Here is an 18,085-nt window from a genome sequence, read left to right on the forward strand (position 1 = left end):
GGAAAAGTCGAATTGGATTTTTTTTTAAAAACCCATTTCATCAGCCATTATAATGTTACTATATAATTTTTCAAACTAAATATTTTTATTGATAATACACAAGATGGTATAGCTACTTTCTACTAAAATGTGAATTCAGTTGTGAGCAAATTAGAATTCTTTTAAATTAGAATTTAAAAAAATTTAAAGTAGAATTTTATAGAACAGTTATAATGTTCCTTGTTGTTTTATTTAATATTATACTATCATAGAGAGATATATGCTAGTATTAGTTTTGCTATTGTTAATGCCACATTAAGATGTAAACACCAATTTTATTTAAATTGATAATATATTTTATTTTATATAAATTGGAAATTTTGAACAGAATAGTTTATATTTAATGTTGTGTAGAACTACACCTTAGAAATTTAGGAACAAATTTATCAGTCACTAAAGTCAGAATTTTGCATATTACTTTTTCATCATTTTGGATTCCAAGTTGATGGAATCTGGTTCACTAGCTCTTAATAAGCATGTTGAAAAAGTGTTCTGTGCTCGAATTAGTTTGGGAAGGGTTGAGTTAAACAAAGTTTAATATGTTTCTTTACTGTAAGATAACTCAAAAGCTGTCATTATGTGAAACCTTTAAGAGGGGAAGAGTGTACTTCCAAATACACTTTGGAATTTCCAAAAGTTTATTTTTGGAATTTGGTATTTCCAAAACTTTATTTGTTCATAAAAACGTTGTTACTTTCGTTTACTTTTGCCATATCTATAAACATTTCTTTGAAGAGCATTCCTTTTTCCTCTATAAAAGAAAGCAGTTGTTACCACATTTGAATGGCAGTTTGGTTATATTTACATGATCAATTAAAGGACAGATTTTCTCCTCATACATAATACAAGTTAGAGTCAGCTGGCTGTAATTACAGCTCCTGTGTCTTTGTTTAATCCCAAATGTTACAGTTATTACTTGGGGTTTTTAGGTTGACCAGAAAAAGGAATGTTTGTCACAGATGTATGTTTATGTATAATCATGATAGTCTATCCACAGTCAGGGTCCTGAAAGATTCTACCAAGTAATTCATCAGAAATAGTTCAGGAAGACTGCAGAACAACAGCTTGCAAAAAGTTGTGATGCTCTTCAAATGCCATAAAAGACATAATTTATATATTTTTTTCTGTTTTTGTGAGATAAAGTTAGAGATTTTTCGTGTTTTTACACGCTAAAACAATACTATTCTCCTGTTTAAGCCTCCAGTTGTGAAAATGCAACATTTTAAAATAATGTTTACTGGCAAATTCAGGAAGTCAGGCTGTAAAATGACCATTTTACTTTGAGTAAACAGGTGAAGAATGAAAGGGTAAAATATTTGATACAGAATAGACTTTTTTTAAACTACAGGCTATAAATAAGGTGACTTAGACAAGAAAGATTTGGAGGGCTTCAGAGTCTTTCCTAGCTGTTAAAATTGTGTCAAGTACAGCTCTATGCCAAGTACTATTACCAAATTTTATTTAAAAGTAATTAAGCAGTTAAGGACTTATAACGTAGTTTTTTAAACTCCAAATTTTGATGTGGTAAAGTACAAATTAAATATACATTGAAAATGGACCCTTTAACATATACCAAATCAGTGTATACGTATACCATCAGATAGGATTATTGTGTGAAAATTATTTGTAACTCTTAAGTTTTTCTGAATGAAAATTATTAATAATGATTATTTTGTCATTCTTTTGTACAAAAGGACTTAAGACATCAATATCAGTAATATGAAAATAGGAATCTTCATACATGCTTCTTGAACCATTTTGACTTAATGAACAAAATCTTAGTTCAATACGCTGCATAAACACATTACATATCAAAGTGCCTCTGTATAATGCTAATAATCCGAAAGCCATGAGTTCTCTGAACCCAACTAAGAAATCCCAGATTCTGTTCCCAAATTTTCTGATCAGTAATTTCAAGAATAACCTGAGTTGATAGGTCACCAAGAATAATTGCTGTAGGAAATATCATTAAATTGGGCTTATTTTGTAGTTTGATAAAATTCAGATATCCTGACTAATGCTAACCTTTATTATCTGTGAGAAGCTAAAGTCATTTCCATCCAAATTTTCTTCACCCATTTAAAATAGTATGATAATCAATATTAGTTTGAAATAACCAAATAGCCCATCATCTGTCTGTTTTAGACAAACAACTATTTATTTCACACAATAGAACAGAATAGAGTGATGATGTTGGATATTCCTCTCCTAATACTCTAGTTTGCCAGTGTCCTCTTTCAGATGCTACCTTTAAATCTCTTTTGCATCTAAGTTATATATAACAATTTTGGAAGGAAATTATGAATAATAAAAGTACAGATGCAGTTCATCCAAGGAGAACCACTTATGTACCATGTTTTAGGTTCTCCACTTCTTTTAACGCATCTAAGATAGACTTCGCTTTTTAATTTTTTTATTTTTTTGAGATGGAGTCTCACTCTCTGACCCAGGCTGGAGTGCAGCGATGTGGTCTCAGCTCACTGCAACCTCAGCCTCTGGGGTTCAAGTGATTCTCCTACCTCAGCCTCCCAAGTAGCTGGGATTACAGGGGCCTGCCACCACGCCTGGCTAATTTTTATATTTTTAGTAGAGACAAGGTTTCACCATGTTGGCCAAGCTGGTCTTGAACTCCTGACCTCAGGTGATCCACCCACCTCGGCCTCCCAAAGTGCTGGGATTACAGGCGAGAGCCACCACGCCTGGCCGACTTGGCTTTTTTAGAAGTGTAATAACTGCATTATACTCTTGACTCAAATTGAGCTTGCAGACAACTTAGCTATTTTCCCCATGATGTTCACAAGGCAGTCCTACTTTATCTAGTAATTGTATAGTCTCACTTAAAAACAAAACAAAACCCCTCACATGCAGAACTTTACCCCATCCATCTGTGTTTCCTTCTGTTTTTCTCAGACTTAGCCAAACCAGTTGCAATGAGAGGTTTCTAGTGAACGATACCGCAAAGGTTGTGAGATGAGAGCGTGATTACTATGTTGACAGCTCAAGTTGGGAAGGGTATCATTTTAGAGAGAGATGATGATGATCTCAGTTTTCAGCCTGCTTCAGTTGCTAGTGGGGATGTCTAAATAGAGATGTTACAAAGGCAGTTAGAGATATGGGTCTGGACAGAGGATAAAAAGTCAAATGTACAGACAGATTTGTGATTTTAGGTGGTAATTAAAACTGTCAGAGTGTTTTGTATGGAGATGAAGCAGCTGTGGGAGGTGCTATTGCTTTCTCATATAAACTCAAGCAGAAGCTATTCACAGTGTCTTTAGCCCTTTCAGTAGTATGCACTTTTTAATCTCACTGACATCTCAGGACCTTTGAGGGACCTTTTAAGGGACAGTTTAGAGGATTCGTGAAATAATGAGTTTTATATTTGTGTTTTTTGAATTTTCATTCTAAGATTTATTCATTTATTAATCCTTGAGATTCATAGTATTGAAAAAAGTGATATTGATTTTGTTTGACATGCATCATTTTAGCTGTTTATAAAATGTCTAACTTATTTTTTTAAATTAATTAAAGCACATATTCTACTTCAGCAATTAATAAAACTTGAACTGTCTCCAGTTTAATGGATTAATTAATGGTTACTGAGAAACTATAAGGTAACAAATACCATGAAATTAAACATTCATTTTCTTTCCTTTAGGATACAAGAAATTGAGAACATGTTGCTTCCGGTGGTGGGAACTGAGTGGCTGGGGTCAGGGTGTGTAGGTGGTGGGTTGCCTTTTTACAGTATATTCTTTTGTGCTATTCAGATATTGAACCATGGAATGATTTTACCTTGGGAACAGATCAAAGAAATTTAAATTTTGAAAATTGCTTCATTTACTTTAAACATACGATTGTATTTTATGTAGAAAATATTGACACTTGAAGTTAGAAGTCATGATTTCACATCCTGTTTTCATCATTTCCTGGACAGCTGGCTTTTCACTTCTTTGAATTGCAGGTTCTCATTTGAAAATGAGGCTGACGATAGTTGCCCTGCATACCACGCAGGGTAATTATGAGTTATTTCATTCAACAAATATATCTGTGAGGCATATATTCTGCTAGGTGTGATGTGAGACATATTTCCACACCTTGGGGGATTTATTTTTAAGTGTCAAAGTAGACAAAATTTCAACCTATTGTGATGATGCAGATAAATATGCTATGAAGATACATAGACATAGGATCCACAGTGTCAGCTTGGGAGAGTGGAAGGATTGATGTTAGAGTGGTCCTCCTGGAAGACAGGACATTTATTTGAGTTAAGTTTTGAAGAATGAGTTGGTTGGGAGAGGATGAGGAGAGGAGACATTCCATTCAGAACAAGCAGCATCTCCAGCCCCATATCATTTTATGTGTTTCTGGGTAGCACACTTTTGTTTTATTTTAAGTTTTGTTAGGAGAGGATACTGTAGCAGGTTCTTCCTTAGTTTTGCTGACTGTTGACATCTTAACTATAATTCTCAAGTTTGGGAACAGTGAAAAATCTCACTTAGGACTTTATAATGACCACAAGGATTAGTGGAAAATGACTAAAACTCACTGAATTTTAACTACATACATTGTACTGTATAGACCATTAGCACTAAATCATCAGCTTCTGATGTCAACCTTAGTTCTTCCATACTAAGGAACTAGTGAGAATTCTTAATTAATGCAGTTGACTTGCATTTTTCCAATTGACTTTTTTCTTCCTGCATCCAAGTAGTAAGTGGATACACTTCCTGGTGCCATATTGTTTCCTTTGAAGCACAGTGAAACTTCTTACCCCATAATGGTCTATAGATTTAGTATCTAGCTACTTAATTCCCACTCTCCATTAAGTTGCAGTTTATAGGCCTTGATATTTTACTATTCAACACCTAATATCCTGTAAGTTACAGAAATACTTTGAAAATGTGATGTAGATAGAAGGTAATATTATTTATTCTGAGTATTATCCTTTAGTAGCCACCGTGATTATTAAAAACAAAGTGGTCTTGGTTTGTTTTTTGTTTTTTTGAGACAGAATTTCACTCTTGTTGCCCAGGCTGGAGTGCAGTTGTGCAATCTCAGCTCACCACAACCTCTGCCTCCTGGGTTTGAGGGCTTCTCCTGCCCCAGCCTCCCGAGTAGCTGGGATTACAGGCCTGCGCCACCTCGCCTGGCTAATTTTGTATTTTTTAGTAGAGACAGAGTTTCTCCATGTTGTTCAGGTTGGTCTGGAACTCCTGACCTCAGGTGATCTGCCGGCCTCAGCCTCCCAAAGTGCTGGGATTACAGGCGTAAGCCACTGCCCCCGGCCTTTTTTTTTTCTTTTGAGACAGAGTTTCGCTGTTGTTTGCCAGGCTGGAGTGTAATGGCATGATCTCAGCTCACTGCAACCTCCGCCTCTTGGTTTCAAGCGATTCTCCTGCCTCAGCCTCCCGAGTAGTTGGGATTACAGGCGTGCACCACTATGCCTGGCTAATTTTTTTATATTTTTACTAGAGACGGGGTTTTACCATGTTGGTCAGGGTAGCCTCGAACTCCTGACCTCAGGTGATCCGCCCACCTTGGCCTCCCAAAGTGCTGGGATTACAGGCGTGAGCCACTGCACCCGACTAAAAGCAAAAACAAGTTTACACTGTTTTAAGTGTGAAATACAGACTTTTACACAAAATTTATATCGAAAAATTTTTAATATAGTGGAAAACATAAAACTGGGGATTGTATAGGTAATTTAATCTTACTTTCTTCATGTTTATTTGTAGATAGGGAAAAAATAAGAGATACTTCAATTTCTAAATGATTTGTTTAGAATGAATTAGTCTCAAGTAGGAAAGCATTATTTCTGTACTTACAGAACAATCTTCTGCTGTTAGTGACTATCATTTTAGATGTTTTAGCTTCAAGTAACAGAAAACAAAACTGTATGTGGCTTAACTATAAGGATATTTATTATTGCCTGCAATAAGAAAACTAGAAGCAGTATGCTTTTACAGTTGGTTGATTTAGTAATTCAGTACCATCATCAAAGACTGCAGTTCTCTGACTAGATTGACCTGTCTTTTTAGGCAGGATTTCCTCATGATCCCAAGGTGTCTGACACAAGTGGCAGGTGTCACACACAGGTGACAATGTCCAGGTGAGAAAATGGATTATATCCCATTTATGAGCAATGGCAACCTTCTCAGAACCCCCAGCAGATGTCTCTTATGTAGCTTTGGCCAGAGTTGGGTCATTTGCACGTGCCTAAACTATCACTTGGAAAAGGGGGTAAAATCATTGTGATTGGTTTCTTCCTTTGAAGGGCATGACTTCTTGGCTGATCATAAGCAAAACTGGATTCTGTTGGCAAGTAAGAAGTGGAGGAATGGTTGCTGGGTAGGCACCTAACAATGCCTGCTGTAATTGAACACATTTAGACTTTTATGTTCAAATGTTTGAGAATTACTTAAATTAGTAGCTAAGGATATGGAGTTTAACAGTTCTTTGGCACTTAACAAATGTGAGAACTTGGACAAGGTACTGAAGCTCCATTAATTTTGAATTAGTAGTTACTAAAATGGGAATAATACTAGTACCTGTTTGGTTTGTTTTGAGGACTTAAATGATATATATGGCATTTAGCATGCCTTGGCACACTGCTTGGTTCATAGTAAGTGGTCAGTTTGTTGTTAGCTGCTTTTATCATCATATTTAATTTTTATTTATGTCAAGTGATTCAAGCTTTTGCCTAAATTCATTACATATTATATTTCATGATATACCAATATCATAACTGTCTGTCGAACTTCACCAAATGGCAAAAAAGTTTTAGGAGAGCAGATTTGTTGATGACCGTTGGAAATGCTAAAACCTCAGATGTCATTCATCCAACCTAACTTCTTTCATCAGTGTTATCAATCTTTAGCTTAATTTCATTAGTAGTATCATTTTTTGATCAGCTTCCTGAAATACACTAACTTAGATTTTATTCATTTCTGAAATATTGATGTCTTCATTAACTTCTATTTTTATTGACTCTTTTAAAAACATTGTGGAGAGGCATAATTAAAAAGAGATTGTAAAATAGAGATAATACTACTTAAATAGGATCATAAGTATTAAATGCAATACAGTACCTAAAGGTCTGTTCATATAAGGCCCTCAATTTAAGTTTGTTCTTTTCCATAATTCCTCACACAACACAAATCTTAAATATACTGTTCGTTTCTTCAGAGACAGGAGAGTTTGTTATCAGCTATATCAGTAGAGGAGAACTGTATATAACAGGGAAAAGGAAATTATACTAGAGGCTTCAAACAGGGGGATTTAATACCTGTTTGAAGGAATTAATGACACAGGTGTTGGTATAATTTTTATAAAATGCCAAACTTTCATTAGTTGATCAGGAGTCATCTTACCCACTTTTTACAGCATGTTTTTTCTTAAACTAAATGTTATTAACTGCTTATTATGCTCTAGGCACTGTGGGAACTAGCCTGCCCAAAGAAGACTTTTTATAAATCCAGGTTAAATGGATTCTCTTTTTCACCAATTGCTTCATATTACAACCATAACCATTTGCTGCATGTGTGCTTTTGTGGGTGTGCGTGTGTGTGTGTCAGGGGGATGAGGTTCCTGGAGTTTCTAATTATTTTCATTTTTATAATTGAGAGAAAAAACATGACTTCTTTATTATATCATTAATATCTTCTACCTTATTACTCATTGTCTCTGTTCCTTAGAATCTATTCCATCCTTCTTAAAGATGTTTCCATAAGAGCTCACACTAAGATCCTCATTTAGACTGATTGTTTTTCAGGCCTATAGCACAGTGTTAACCTTGGGATGTATTTTTCCTTTGTTAGGGATTATGTTGACAAGGACTTCCTGGTTTCATGGCTTCTTTTCTTGATTTTCGTCTTCAATTTGCTGGAGTACATTAAGTAAATTTCTCAGGTGACATAGTAGATCAACTTTTTACATTTTTATGTAACTAAAAATAGATCCCTTGGCCTATAACTTCTTTCATCAGTTATTTACATAGCTTATTGCCTCTTTGAAATCTTAACTCATGTGTCCTCTTCTCAAAGAGACAATCCTATTTTAAATTGCAAACCCTCTGTATTACCAGTCCTCCTTCACGGCTTTTTCTCCATAGCACTTTTCACAATCTAACATGTTACATATTTTGCTTATTTAATTTTATTTCCCCACTAAAAAGTGCCATAGGGCAGGGATTTTTGTAGTTCATTGCTGTATCCTTGATATATAAAATCATACCTGGCACATAGTAGCCCTTTAATAAATAATTGTTGGCCGGGTGCAGTGGCTCACGTCTGTAATCGCAGCACTTTGGGAGGTCGAGGTGGGTGGATCACAAGGTCAGGAGATTGAGACCATCCTGGCTAACACGGTGAAACCCCGTCTCTACTAGAAATACAAAAAATTAGCCGGCCGTGGTGGCAGGTGCCTGTAGTCCCAGCTACCCGGGAGGCTGAGGCAGGAGAATGGCATGAACCTGGGAGGCGGAGCTTGCAGTAGGCTGAGATTGCGCCACTGCACTCCAGCTTGGGCGACAGAGACAGACTCCATCTCAAAATAATAATAATAATAATAATAATAATAATAGTTAAGTCAGTTAATGAATTTTCTTCTCCACCTTTTATTATAGTTATAAATCCAGGTTATAAATCATTTTCTCTCAAAACTTTGAAGGGATTGCACCATCTTCTTCTGATATCTACTGTTATTAATGAGAAGTGTAAGTCAATCTGATTCTTCCTTTTACAGATGACCTATTCTCTTTTTGAAAGCTTTAATTTTTATGGAGCTCTGGAAATTCTTTTTTTGTTTGTTTTTTTTGAGATGGAGTCTCACTCTGTTGCCCAGGCTGGAGTGCAGTGGTACGATCTTGGCTCACTGCAGCCTCCGCCTCCCGGGTTCAAGCGATTCTCCTGGCTCAGCCTCCCAAGTAGCTGGGATTACAGGCACCTGCCACCACACCTGACTAATTTTTGTATTTGTAGTAGAGATGGGTTTCACCATGTTGGGCAGGCTGATCTCGAACTCCTGACCTGGAGTGATCCTCCCACCTTGACCTCCCAGAAGTGCTGGGATTACAGGCGTTGAGCCACTGGAAATTCTTAATGTACATAGATGGGGTTTTTGTTTTTTTTTCAATGGATTCTGTGTGCGTCTAAAAGGCACTTATGAAGCCCTTTCAGTTAAGATTGCTTTTCTTTTCCAGCTTTGGGAAATTTTATTCTTTTAAAAAAAAAAATCTTTACTTGCTTTGTTTCTGTTCTGTCTATAACTCCTGTGGGTTATATAATGAACCTATCAGATTTATCTTATTTTCCTGTGGTGTTTCATTTCTCTCATTTTAATTTTACTTTGCTGTGGTGTAAACTTTAATATGCTTATTAATGTTTAAATAGTTAAATTTGGCTTATTTTCTTTGACTAAAATAAAAAATCATAGTAGGCTGAAATAGTAGATTGATTTAATATTTGCATTTTGTCATTCACTAATAACTAATGACAAAGTTTGACTTACCACATTATTAGAAAAAGTAATTGTTAAGAAATGATCACTGGTTGACTGGAAAAGGAGTTAATTTCACATTATGCACTATGTATTTAAAATATTTTTTTAGGAAGAAAATATTTCATGTCTATAAAATTTGTAGGTAGGGATGCTCATCACAGTATTATTTATAATAAGGGAATGGCTTAAATATCCAGTAGGATAATACTTCAATATGCTGTCATCTCAGTATTATGAAATACTTCACAATCACTAACAGCTGTATTTTCAAAGAACATTTAGTGACATTGGAAGTGATTATTATCCAAATTATTGTTATTTATTAGTATTATTATATATTTTTTGAGACAGTCTTGCTCTGTTATTCAGGCTGGAATGCAGTGGCACAATTATAGCTTACTGCATCTTTGACTCCCTAGGCTCCAGGGATCCTCCCACCTCAGACTCCTGAGTAGCTGGAACTACAAAGGCATGCCACCACGCCTGGCTAATTTTTAAAAATTTTTTGTAGACACAAAATCTCGCCGTGTTGCCCAGGTTGGTCTCAGACTCCTGGCCTCAAGTGGTCCTCCTGCCTCAGCCTCCCAAAGTGTTGGGATTACAGGTGTGAGCTGCTGTACCTGGCCCAAATTATTTTTTTATATATCTAAATATAAATTTTCACACACACATGTTGAGAGAAAAAGACTACTGGACAGTACTCAAAATGTTAATACAGGTCCATAATCCCTTACTTTGAAAACCCTTGGGCCCATATGTGTTTGTGAATTCCAAATCTTTCAAATTTTATAAAAGTAATATATATTTCCATAATAGCATCTAGAGAAGTGCTCTACAATCATACACATTAATATTTCTGCAGTGAAACGTAACTATTCACATTAGATGGTACACATAAATTCTGTAAATCATTTTATCTCATTTGAGGTTACACTTTGCTGCTAAATGAGTTTGTTTCAAACAATAAACAATGTTCTTTTTTTAAAACTTCTTTGGGTTTCAAAATTATGTGTATTTTGAATCTGTAGTGATTATGAGTGATTTTTAAAATTTTGTTTTTTTATAATTTTTTATAAATATGTACATATGTACATTACAGAAAAATATCTTAATACAAATTTTAAAATACATACTTGTCTTCAGTTTTCTTATTAAATCTTAGCCTTTCCTGCAAACGAGAGGAGCCAAATTCACCAGAAGATACTAATTCGTTGATTCAACAAATATTTATCCAGTAAATACTAGAGAGAAAACTAATACTATTTTAATAAGCATAAAGATGCTCAGCCTTATTACAGAAATATTTCAAACCATAATAGAAATACTATATCACACTCTTCTGATTGTCAGAAATTTAATAATTCTGACAATCCCAATTCACCAGGATGCCAAGAAGTAGGAAATTTCATACACTACAGGTTGTATGTCAACTGATAAAACTACTTTGGAAAGCAATTTGATGATATTTAGTGAAGTAGAAGTTGTATATATACTCTATAAAACCTCTTTAGCATCATCTGACTTGTCATCAGTACATTGATTTGTACTGTTTAAGAGTGGAACCTTTATTATTTCTCATACCACATCTTACCCTAGCCTTTATTCACTATAATTTTACATGCTTGCATTATTGGGTTCTCACTAACTGAGTGATTTCTTTTTTCTTTTTCAGGGCAACACATGCTATTCAATAACTTGTTTCCTGGGCCTTTTCACAAAATATGACTTTTTAAGCAAAAACGTAACTTGTATTTATTTTGATATTCCAATAACCATGCAAATACGCAGCACCTTTACTTATCCCATGTGATAGGTAGTTAAGTAACTCTTTAATGTTGCTGGAGCCATTGCTGCTGTTTTCCATAGACAAGCACAATGAAGTAGGATGACTTGGATTACCAGTCAGAATTATCTGTGGGCTTAGGCATAGAATCCTCCTCTTCTGTTGTATACTTCTTCAAAAGTTACCATGTTGTTCTTATTGCTCAATTTTTGTGAATCACTTTTTTTCTGCTTCAGGATTGTTTTATAAATATATATTTCTATCTTTAAATTGAAAATGTTAAAAGACAGTAGTGAGATTTCTAGACTCAATTTTTTATTCATTCAACCAACATTGAGTGCCTACTATGTAGGAAGATCAATTAAACAATATGAATACAACCTTATCCTCTCTTCAAGGAACTTAAGACCTAGCAAGTAAATGGCTTCGGTGTAGTGTGTTAATGCTGATATAATTAAGTAGGTGATGGACAGAATTAATTGGAAGTCTTTCAAGTCAGGGGTCAGCAACCCTTTTTTGTAAAGGACCAGATATTATATTTTAGGTTTTGCAGGCCATATGGTTCTTCTATCACAACTACTCTTCTCTGCTCTTATAGCATGAAAACAGCCATACATGATACATAAATGAATGAGCATAGCTGTGTTCCAATAAAACTTTATTTATGGATATTAAATTTGAATTCTGTATTTTCATATGACAAATCTTTTAAAAAATTTTTAGCCATTCAAAAATGTAAAAACTGTTCATAGCTCTGAGACTATACAAAAACAGATGACCGACCAGATTTGGCTCCCTGGCCATAGTTTGCCTACCCCTGTTTAAGTCTTTGAATTATAAGATGATATGGAATGGGCCTCTCTTTAATAGCCTATCCAATTCCAGCTACTTCATTACTAGGGGAATTTAGTCACATACCAGGTTTAGAAGTATTGAAAGTCTCATTGCTAATCCAGTAGTTTCTGAATATCCTTGATATTCTGAATAATGATCATGATTATATAATGATAGTGATAATAAAACAACAATAATAATACTGTTGCGTTGATAATATGCACACAGGTCCCAAACTCAAAGGCGTGCAAAGGCCAAGTGTAATGCCTGACTGTTAAGGAAACAGGGAGTTATGTGAATTGAGGCAAGGGAATAGCATGTGACCCATCTATAGGAGACAACAGCCACCACTTAGCTCCAGCCAGTAGTGGGAATGCAGCCCTCATGTTTCCTGATGAAAACATCCAAGAGAAGCCAGAAATTCAGATGTATATGTCAAATCTCCCAGCTTTTTAATGTGACAACATTTTTTTTAAACAAATATTCTTTGTTTTTAACATTGTGAGTCAAATAAAATCATCTTTAGGTTTCATTTAAGCAGGCTGGCAATTTGCCATCTCTGTCCTAACAAGTTTCTTTTACTATTTAAAGGGAGCTTTTTTAGAGAAATATCTTTTGTGATATGCATTAATGATTTTATTTTAAAATATTATATCTCAAAGTATATTTTAATATTGAAAATTATTGTTAAAACAATTTTAAATTATAAATCAAATGCAGATTTCTGTATCTGACATTCACATGTTTCTGTTGTCATGCTTGAATGTATCAGTACTTGCAGCTTTCCCCTGAAGCTGACTTTGTGGTCACAGCTTTTTTTTCCTTTTTGCCAACAGCTTAATTGAGATATAATTCACATACCATACAATTAACCCATTTTAAGTCTACAGTTTACTGGCTTTTAGTAGATTCACAGAGTTGTGCAACTATCACCACAATCATTTTTAGAACATGTTTCTTACCCCCAAAAGAAACCTTACACCCTTTAGCTATCACCTTTCCAATTCCCCTGTTGTCCCCAGTCCTAAGCAACCACTAATCTACTTTACGTTTCTATAGATTTGCCCGTTCTGGATATGTCCTGTAATAAAATCATACAATATGTAGCCTTTTATGTCAGGCTTCTCTTTTACTTAGCATGTTTTCAGGGTTCATCCATGTTGTGGCTTGAATCAGCTCTTTATGTTTTTTATTGCCCAATATTCTGTTTGCTGGATATACCACATTTTCCATTGGTTATTGGACTTCCACATTTTGCCTGTCTTGCATAATGTTGCTGTAAACATCCATAGACATGTTTTCTGTGGGCAAATATTTTTATTTTTCTAGGGTATGTACCTAGAAATGGAATTGTCAGGACATATGGTTACTCTGTTTAACTTTTTGAGGAATAGTTAAACTTTCCTAAAGCTACTATACCAATTTTGATTGCCATCAGCAGTGTTTGATGGCTCCAATTTCTCTGCATCCTTGCCATCTTGCCAACAGCCAGATGGAGAAAGCTATTTTTATTACATATGGGCTATGAAAGCTTTTTCTTCTGCTCTTTAGATACTGTGTATATAGGAATGTTAATATTTTCTTAGACTATACTTTTATATTACAACTTTAAACAACCAGAATTAGGGAAGATTGAGCTATTATGATTAATATAATTTGGATTATCTGTGGGATAATCAGTAGAACTTGGTATTGCAGTATTTCTTATTGTTGAAACTTTTCCCGATGTACTTCTTTTAAAATACTTTTTCTTACTTTAGTAAGTAAATACTAGTTTGTTTCCACCACTTGTCTGTGACAGAACTGCATCTATCCCAGCTCCTTGCACAAGGAAAGTCTGGCATAAAATTAAACGCACAATAAATACTTGTTAAACGATTTTGTTGTTAAAAAATAATCCAGTCTTTCTTTGTTTTGGATTTGACATGCAATCTACTGAATTTTCCCCTGCCAGTAAACTGAGCTTTTATCATTGTGCTGTTTCAGACACATGTATAAAGGTTTGGAAGACATATTTAAAAAAAAAAAAAAAGACAGTTGTATTAATATATATTGGTATATACTAATTTTGAGTATTGCTTTCACATTGTAATTATAATATACTGAAGTGGGTTTTTAATTTAAAAATTAAGAATTTCATGGTTTGGGCCAGGCACGGTGGCTCATGCCTGTAATCCCAGCACTTTGGGAGGCCGAGGCTGGTGGATCACAAGGTCAGGAGATTGAGACCATCCTGGCTAACATGGTGAAACCCCATCTCTACTAAAAATACAAAATATTAGCCGGGCGTGGTGACGGGTGCCTGTAGTCTCAGCTACTCGGGAGGCTGAGGCAGGAGAATGGCATGAACCCGGGAGGCAGAGCTTGCAGTGAGCCAAGATCTCGCCACTGCACTCCAGCCTGGGAGACAGAGCGAGACTGTCTCAAAGAAAAAAAAGAATTTCATGCTTTGATAGATTGCACTTACGTTAGGCAGGTATAGGACTTAAGAGCATGAGGATCATGCTTATATTTATGACTAAACTATTTTTCTTCTGTTCCTTCCTCCCCCCATCTAGTATATCTACTTTGGTATTTTAAATATAATATGTTTTATATTTACACAGTTTCTTTCTTATGGTCTGGAGAGAAAGCTAATTTTCTAAAACATTTTTGGCTTTTTTATAGGTTGGTCAAAGAAAAAGTGATGTATGAAAAAGAGGCAAAACAACAACAAGAAAAGATTGAAAAAATGAGAGCTGAAGATGGTGAAAATTATGACATTAAAAAGCAGGTAAAATTATATCATAAATAACAATAGCTAACATTTACAGAATGCCATATTAACTAATGTAGTTTTTACAGTAGTCCTCTGACTGAGATTATATTATTATTTACTTCTTTACTATTAAAACTTCCATTTAAAGATAAGGAAACTCAAACACAGGTTAAATAACTGCGCAAATCACATAGTTGTTAAGTGACATAGCTGAGGTTTTGTTTTGTTTTGTTTTGTTTGAAACAGGGCCTCACTCTGTCATCCAGGCTGGAGTGCAGTGGTGTGATCATGGCTCATTGCAGCCTTGACCTCTTGGCTCAAGCAATTCTCCCACCTCAACTCTCTAAAGTGCTGGGATTACAGGCATGAGCCACCACACCTGGCATAGCTAAGATTTGAACACAGGCATTCTGGCTCTAGTATCTGTACTCTTAACCGCTAAATTCTACTGTCTTTTCCAATTTTAAGTATCAAATATAAAAATGGACTAATCTTATATTAATTATATATTTAGATTCACAAATATTGTCTCCACACTGATGTGAAGACTACAAAAATAAAATACGCATTGCACTTTTCAATGGCTACTTCTGATTGTCTTCATGACAAATTTCAGTGGCCTTAACATTGCATACGAGGCTCTTCTTGATTTTGAATCAAGAAATGAGGTTACATCTGCTTATCTAACCTCATTTCTTACCAATCCCTATCTCAACCTCTTAGGTGCCTTATAGCTCCCTGAACATGCCCTTTCTTCTTTGCCTCTGAAATTTTGCATGTCTGGGATGCTCTTACTCCTGGCCTTACCTACCCTCTCCTTATTAATTTCTGTCCTTCCTTGAGGTCTCTTCTACTCTCACCTCAAACTGAGTTAGGTGCCCCTCCTTTTTGCTCCCATAACACTTTCTTTATTCCCATCATAGCATATATTGAACATTCATTCTCAGCTGACACTTGCTTCATAATTCCTTGAGAAAATAGAGGCCATTAGGGAACTTTCTCATATTCTTACGACAAAATCTGTCAACCTATCTGCATCTGTACCTATACCACTTTCCTTCCTGTAAGAGTGGACTATGTGCCCTAGCCCTTGTTATAACTATCAGTGACATTGTTATTACTCTTTTTCCCCTCATCTTAAATACCTCAATAGCATCTGACACAAGTTACCACTTTCACCTTGAAACTTGACATATCCTCTGAGGTGTTCAAAATTAAAATCTTGATTTCACACTACTCCAACCTACTCTCCCAAACAAAAAACAATTTCTTCTTTCTTTTTCCTCATCTCAGTGAATGGTACCTCCACTCATCCAGATACTCAGGCCAAAAATTTAGTTGGTCCCTTCTTGATATTTTTATCTCTTTCTCATAACCAGCTCTAATATCAGCATCATCTCCTATTTCTTTTTTTCTTTTCTTTCTTTTTTTTTTTTTTAAGATGGAGTCTTGCTGTGTCACCCAGGCTGGAGTGCAGTGGTGCAATCTTGGCTCACTGCAACCTTTGCCTCCTGGCTCAGCTGATTTTCCTGCCTCAGCCTCCCAAGAAGCTGGGATTAACAGGCATGCACCACCACGCCCAGCTAATTTTGTATTTTTAGTAGAGACGGGGTTTTGTCATGTTGGCCAGGCTGTTGAACTCCTGACCTCAGGCGATCTGCCTACCTTAGCCTCCCAAAGTGCTGGGATTACAGGGGTGAGCCACCGCACCCAGCCAGCACCTCCTATTTCTTACTCTCTCTATTTTTCTCTCTGTTGCCATTGTTCTAGTCTGGTCCACTATCATGTCTTGCTAGTACTATTTATTGCAGAAGCCTCCCTGTTGGCATACTTCTTTCACCAGGAATGGGACATCCTCCATTCCTTCCCCACCACAACAACTAAATAAATCTCTATAGAATGTACCTCAGATCACTTGGTCTTCTACTTAAAATCTAGTGTCAGATGCATTTAAAATAATTTCCAGATGACAGTTTAAAAAAAGGAGAATGTGAGCCAGCTTGTACAGACTATATCTTAAAATTTATTTTTAAAATCAGCTTTATGAACTCACAGTCATTTTTGCCATGTAAATCGTGGCATAATTGGTAATCACACTTAACTCAGGCTTTATTCAGCAAAATCAATCAATCATTTAAAATAGAATTTTTTGTAGGGAGTTGCTTTCTGCCGTGCAAAAGAAATGCAGCAGCAGCTGAAACAACCTGTTGGCTGTGTCTTCCCTTGGCTATCTAGGAAGATAGCTTTCTTATTTTATTAAGCTTTTAGGAGAGGCCGTCTTCCTTTATCTGTGATACAGCACTGTGTGTATAAAAGACATTTGTGTGTCAGATACTCATAAATTGAGGGAGGATTAGTAAACAGATGTGTAGATATAGTATGTCCCCTTTATTTTTTAATATTAATAAATTATATTGGGCAGTGGGATCTCTCTGTGATGCCCAAGCTGGAGTACAGTGGTGTGATCCTAGCTCACTGTTACTGCCTCAAACTCCTGGGTTCAAGTGATCCTCCCACCTCAGCCTCCAGAGTAGCTGGGACTACAGATGTGTGCCACCATGCCTGGCCAATTTTTAAATTTTTTATAGAGACAGGGTCTTACTTTCTTGTTTAGGCTGGTCTTCAACTCCTGGCCTCCAGTGATCCTCCCACCCCAGCCTCTCAGAGTCCTGGGATGATAAGCGTGAGCCCCCCCACCTGGCCTTGTCCGCCTTTATGAACTAACGACCCTTCATAAGGATTTACATATGGAATATAACTTTTTATTCTTAAAATTATGATATATACTGCTTTTGTACCTCTTTCACTCTTAAGTCTTCTATTGTTTTCCTACATCTAGTGGGAAAATATTATGACACAGTATATAACTTTATTTCATCCAGGTCCTTCTTGGACTTCATCAGCTTGTTTTCCCAGTCATGTAGCTAGTGACCTCATTTAGTCTTTTTCTTTGCCCTGCTTTTTTTCACCATCAATAACGTATTTTAAAATAGTCCTATAGCTAAAATAGGAGTTATCAGTTACATGGAGTAGAGGAATAAATGTGTTCCCTTTCTAAATAAAATTTTACAAATAAAGTTATGGGTTATCACAGAACCTGTTTTATTTCATTTATAGTTATGTATGTATCATCTTTCAATGAAATCACTACTTTATAGGTAAAGATTAACTAC

General features: G+C 35.6%; 1 protein-coding gene across 1 annotated transcript in view; it reads left to right on the top strand.

The window, feature by feature from the left end:
* TBCA (tubulin folding cofactor A) overlaps positions 1 to 18,085 on the top strand; it is an 84,390-nt gene that overhangs the window by 52,480 nt on the left and 13,825 nt on the right. The window contains exon 2 of the mRNA XM_003812640.6: positions 14,822 to 14,927. Within this exon, the coding sequence (XP_003812688.1) occupies positions 14,822 to 14,927 (106 nt within the window). The remainder of the gene's footprint in view (positions 1 to 14,821; positions 14,928 to 18,085) is intronic.

The sequence above is a fragment of the Pan paniscus genome, chromosome 4 (assembly GCF_029289425.2).
Source record: "Pan paniscus chromosome 4, NHGRI_mPanPan1-v2.0_pri, whole genome shotgun sequence".
NCBI classification, from domain to species: domain Eukaryota; kingdom Metazoa; phylum Chordata; class Mammalia; order Primates; family Hominidae; genus Pan; species Pan paniscus.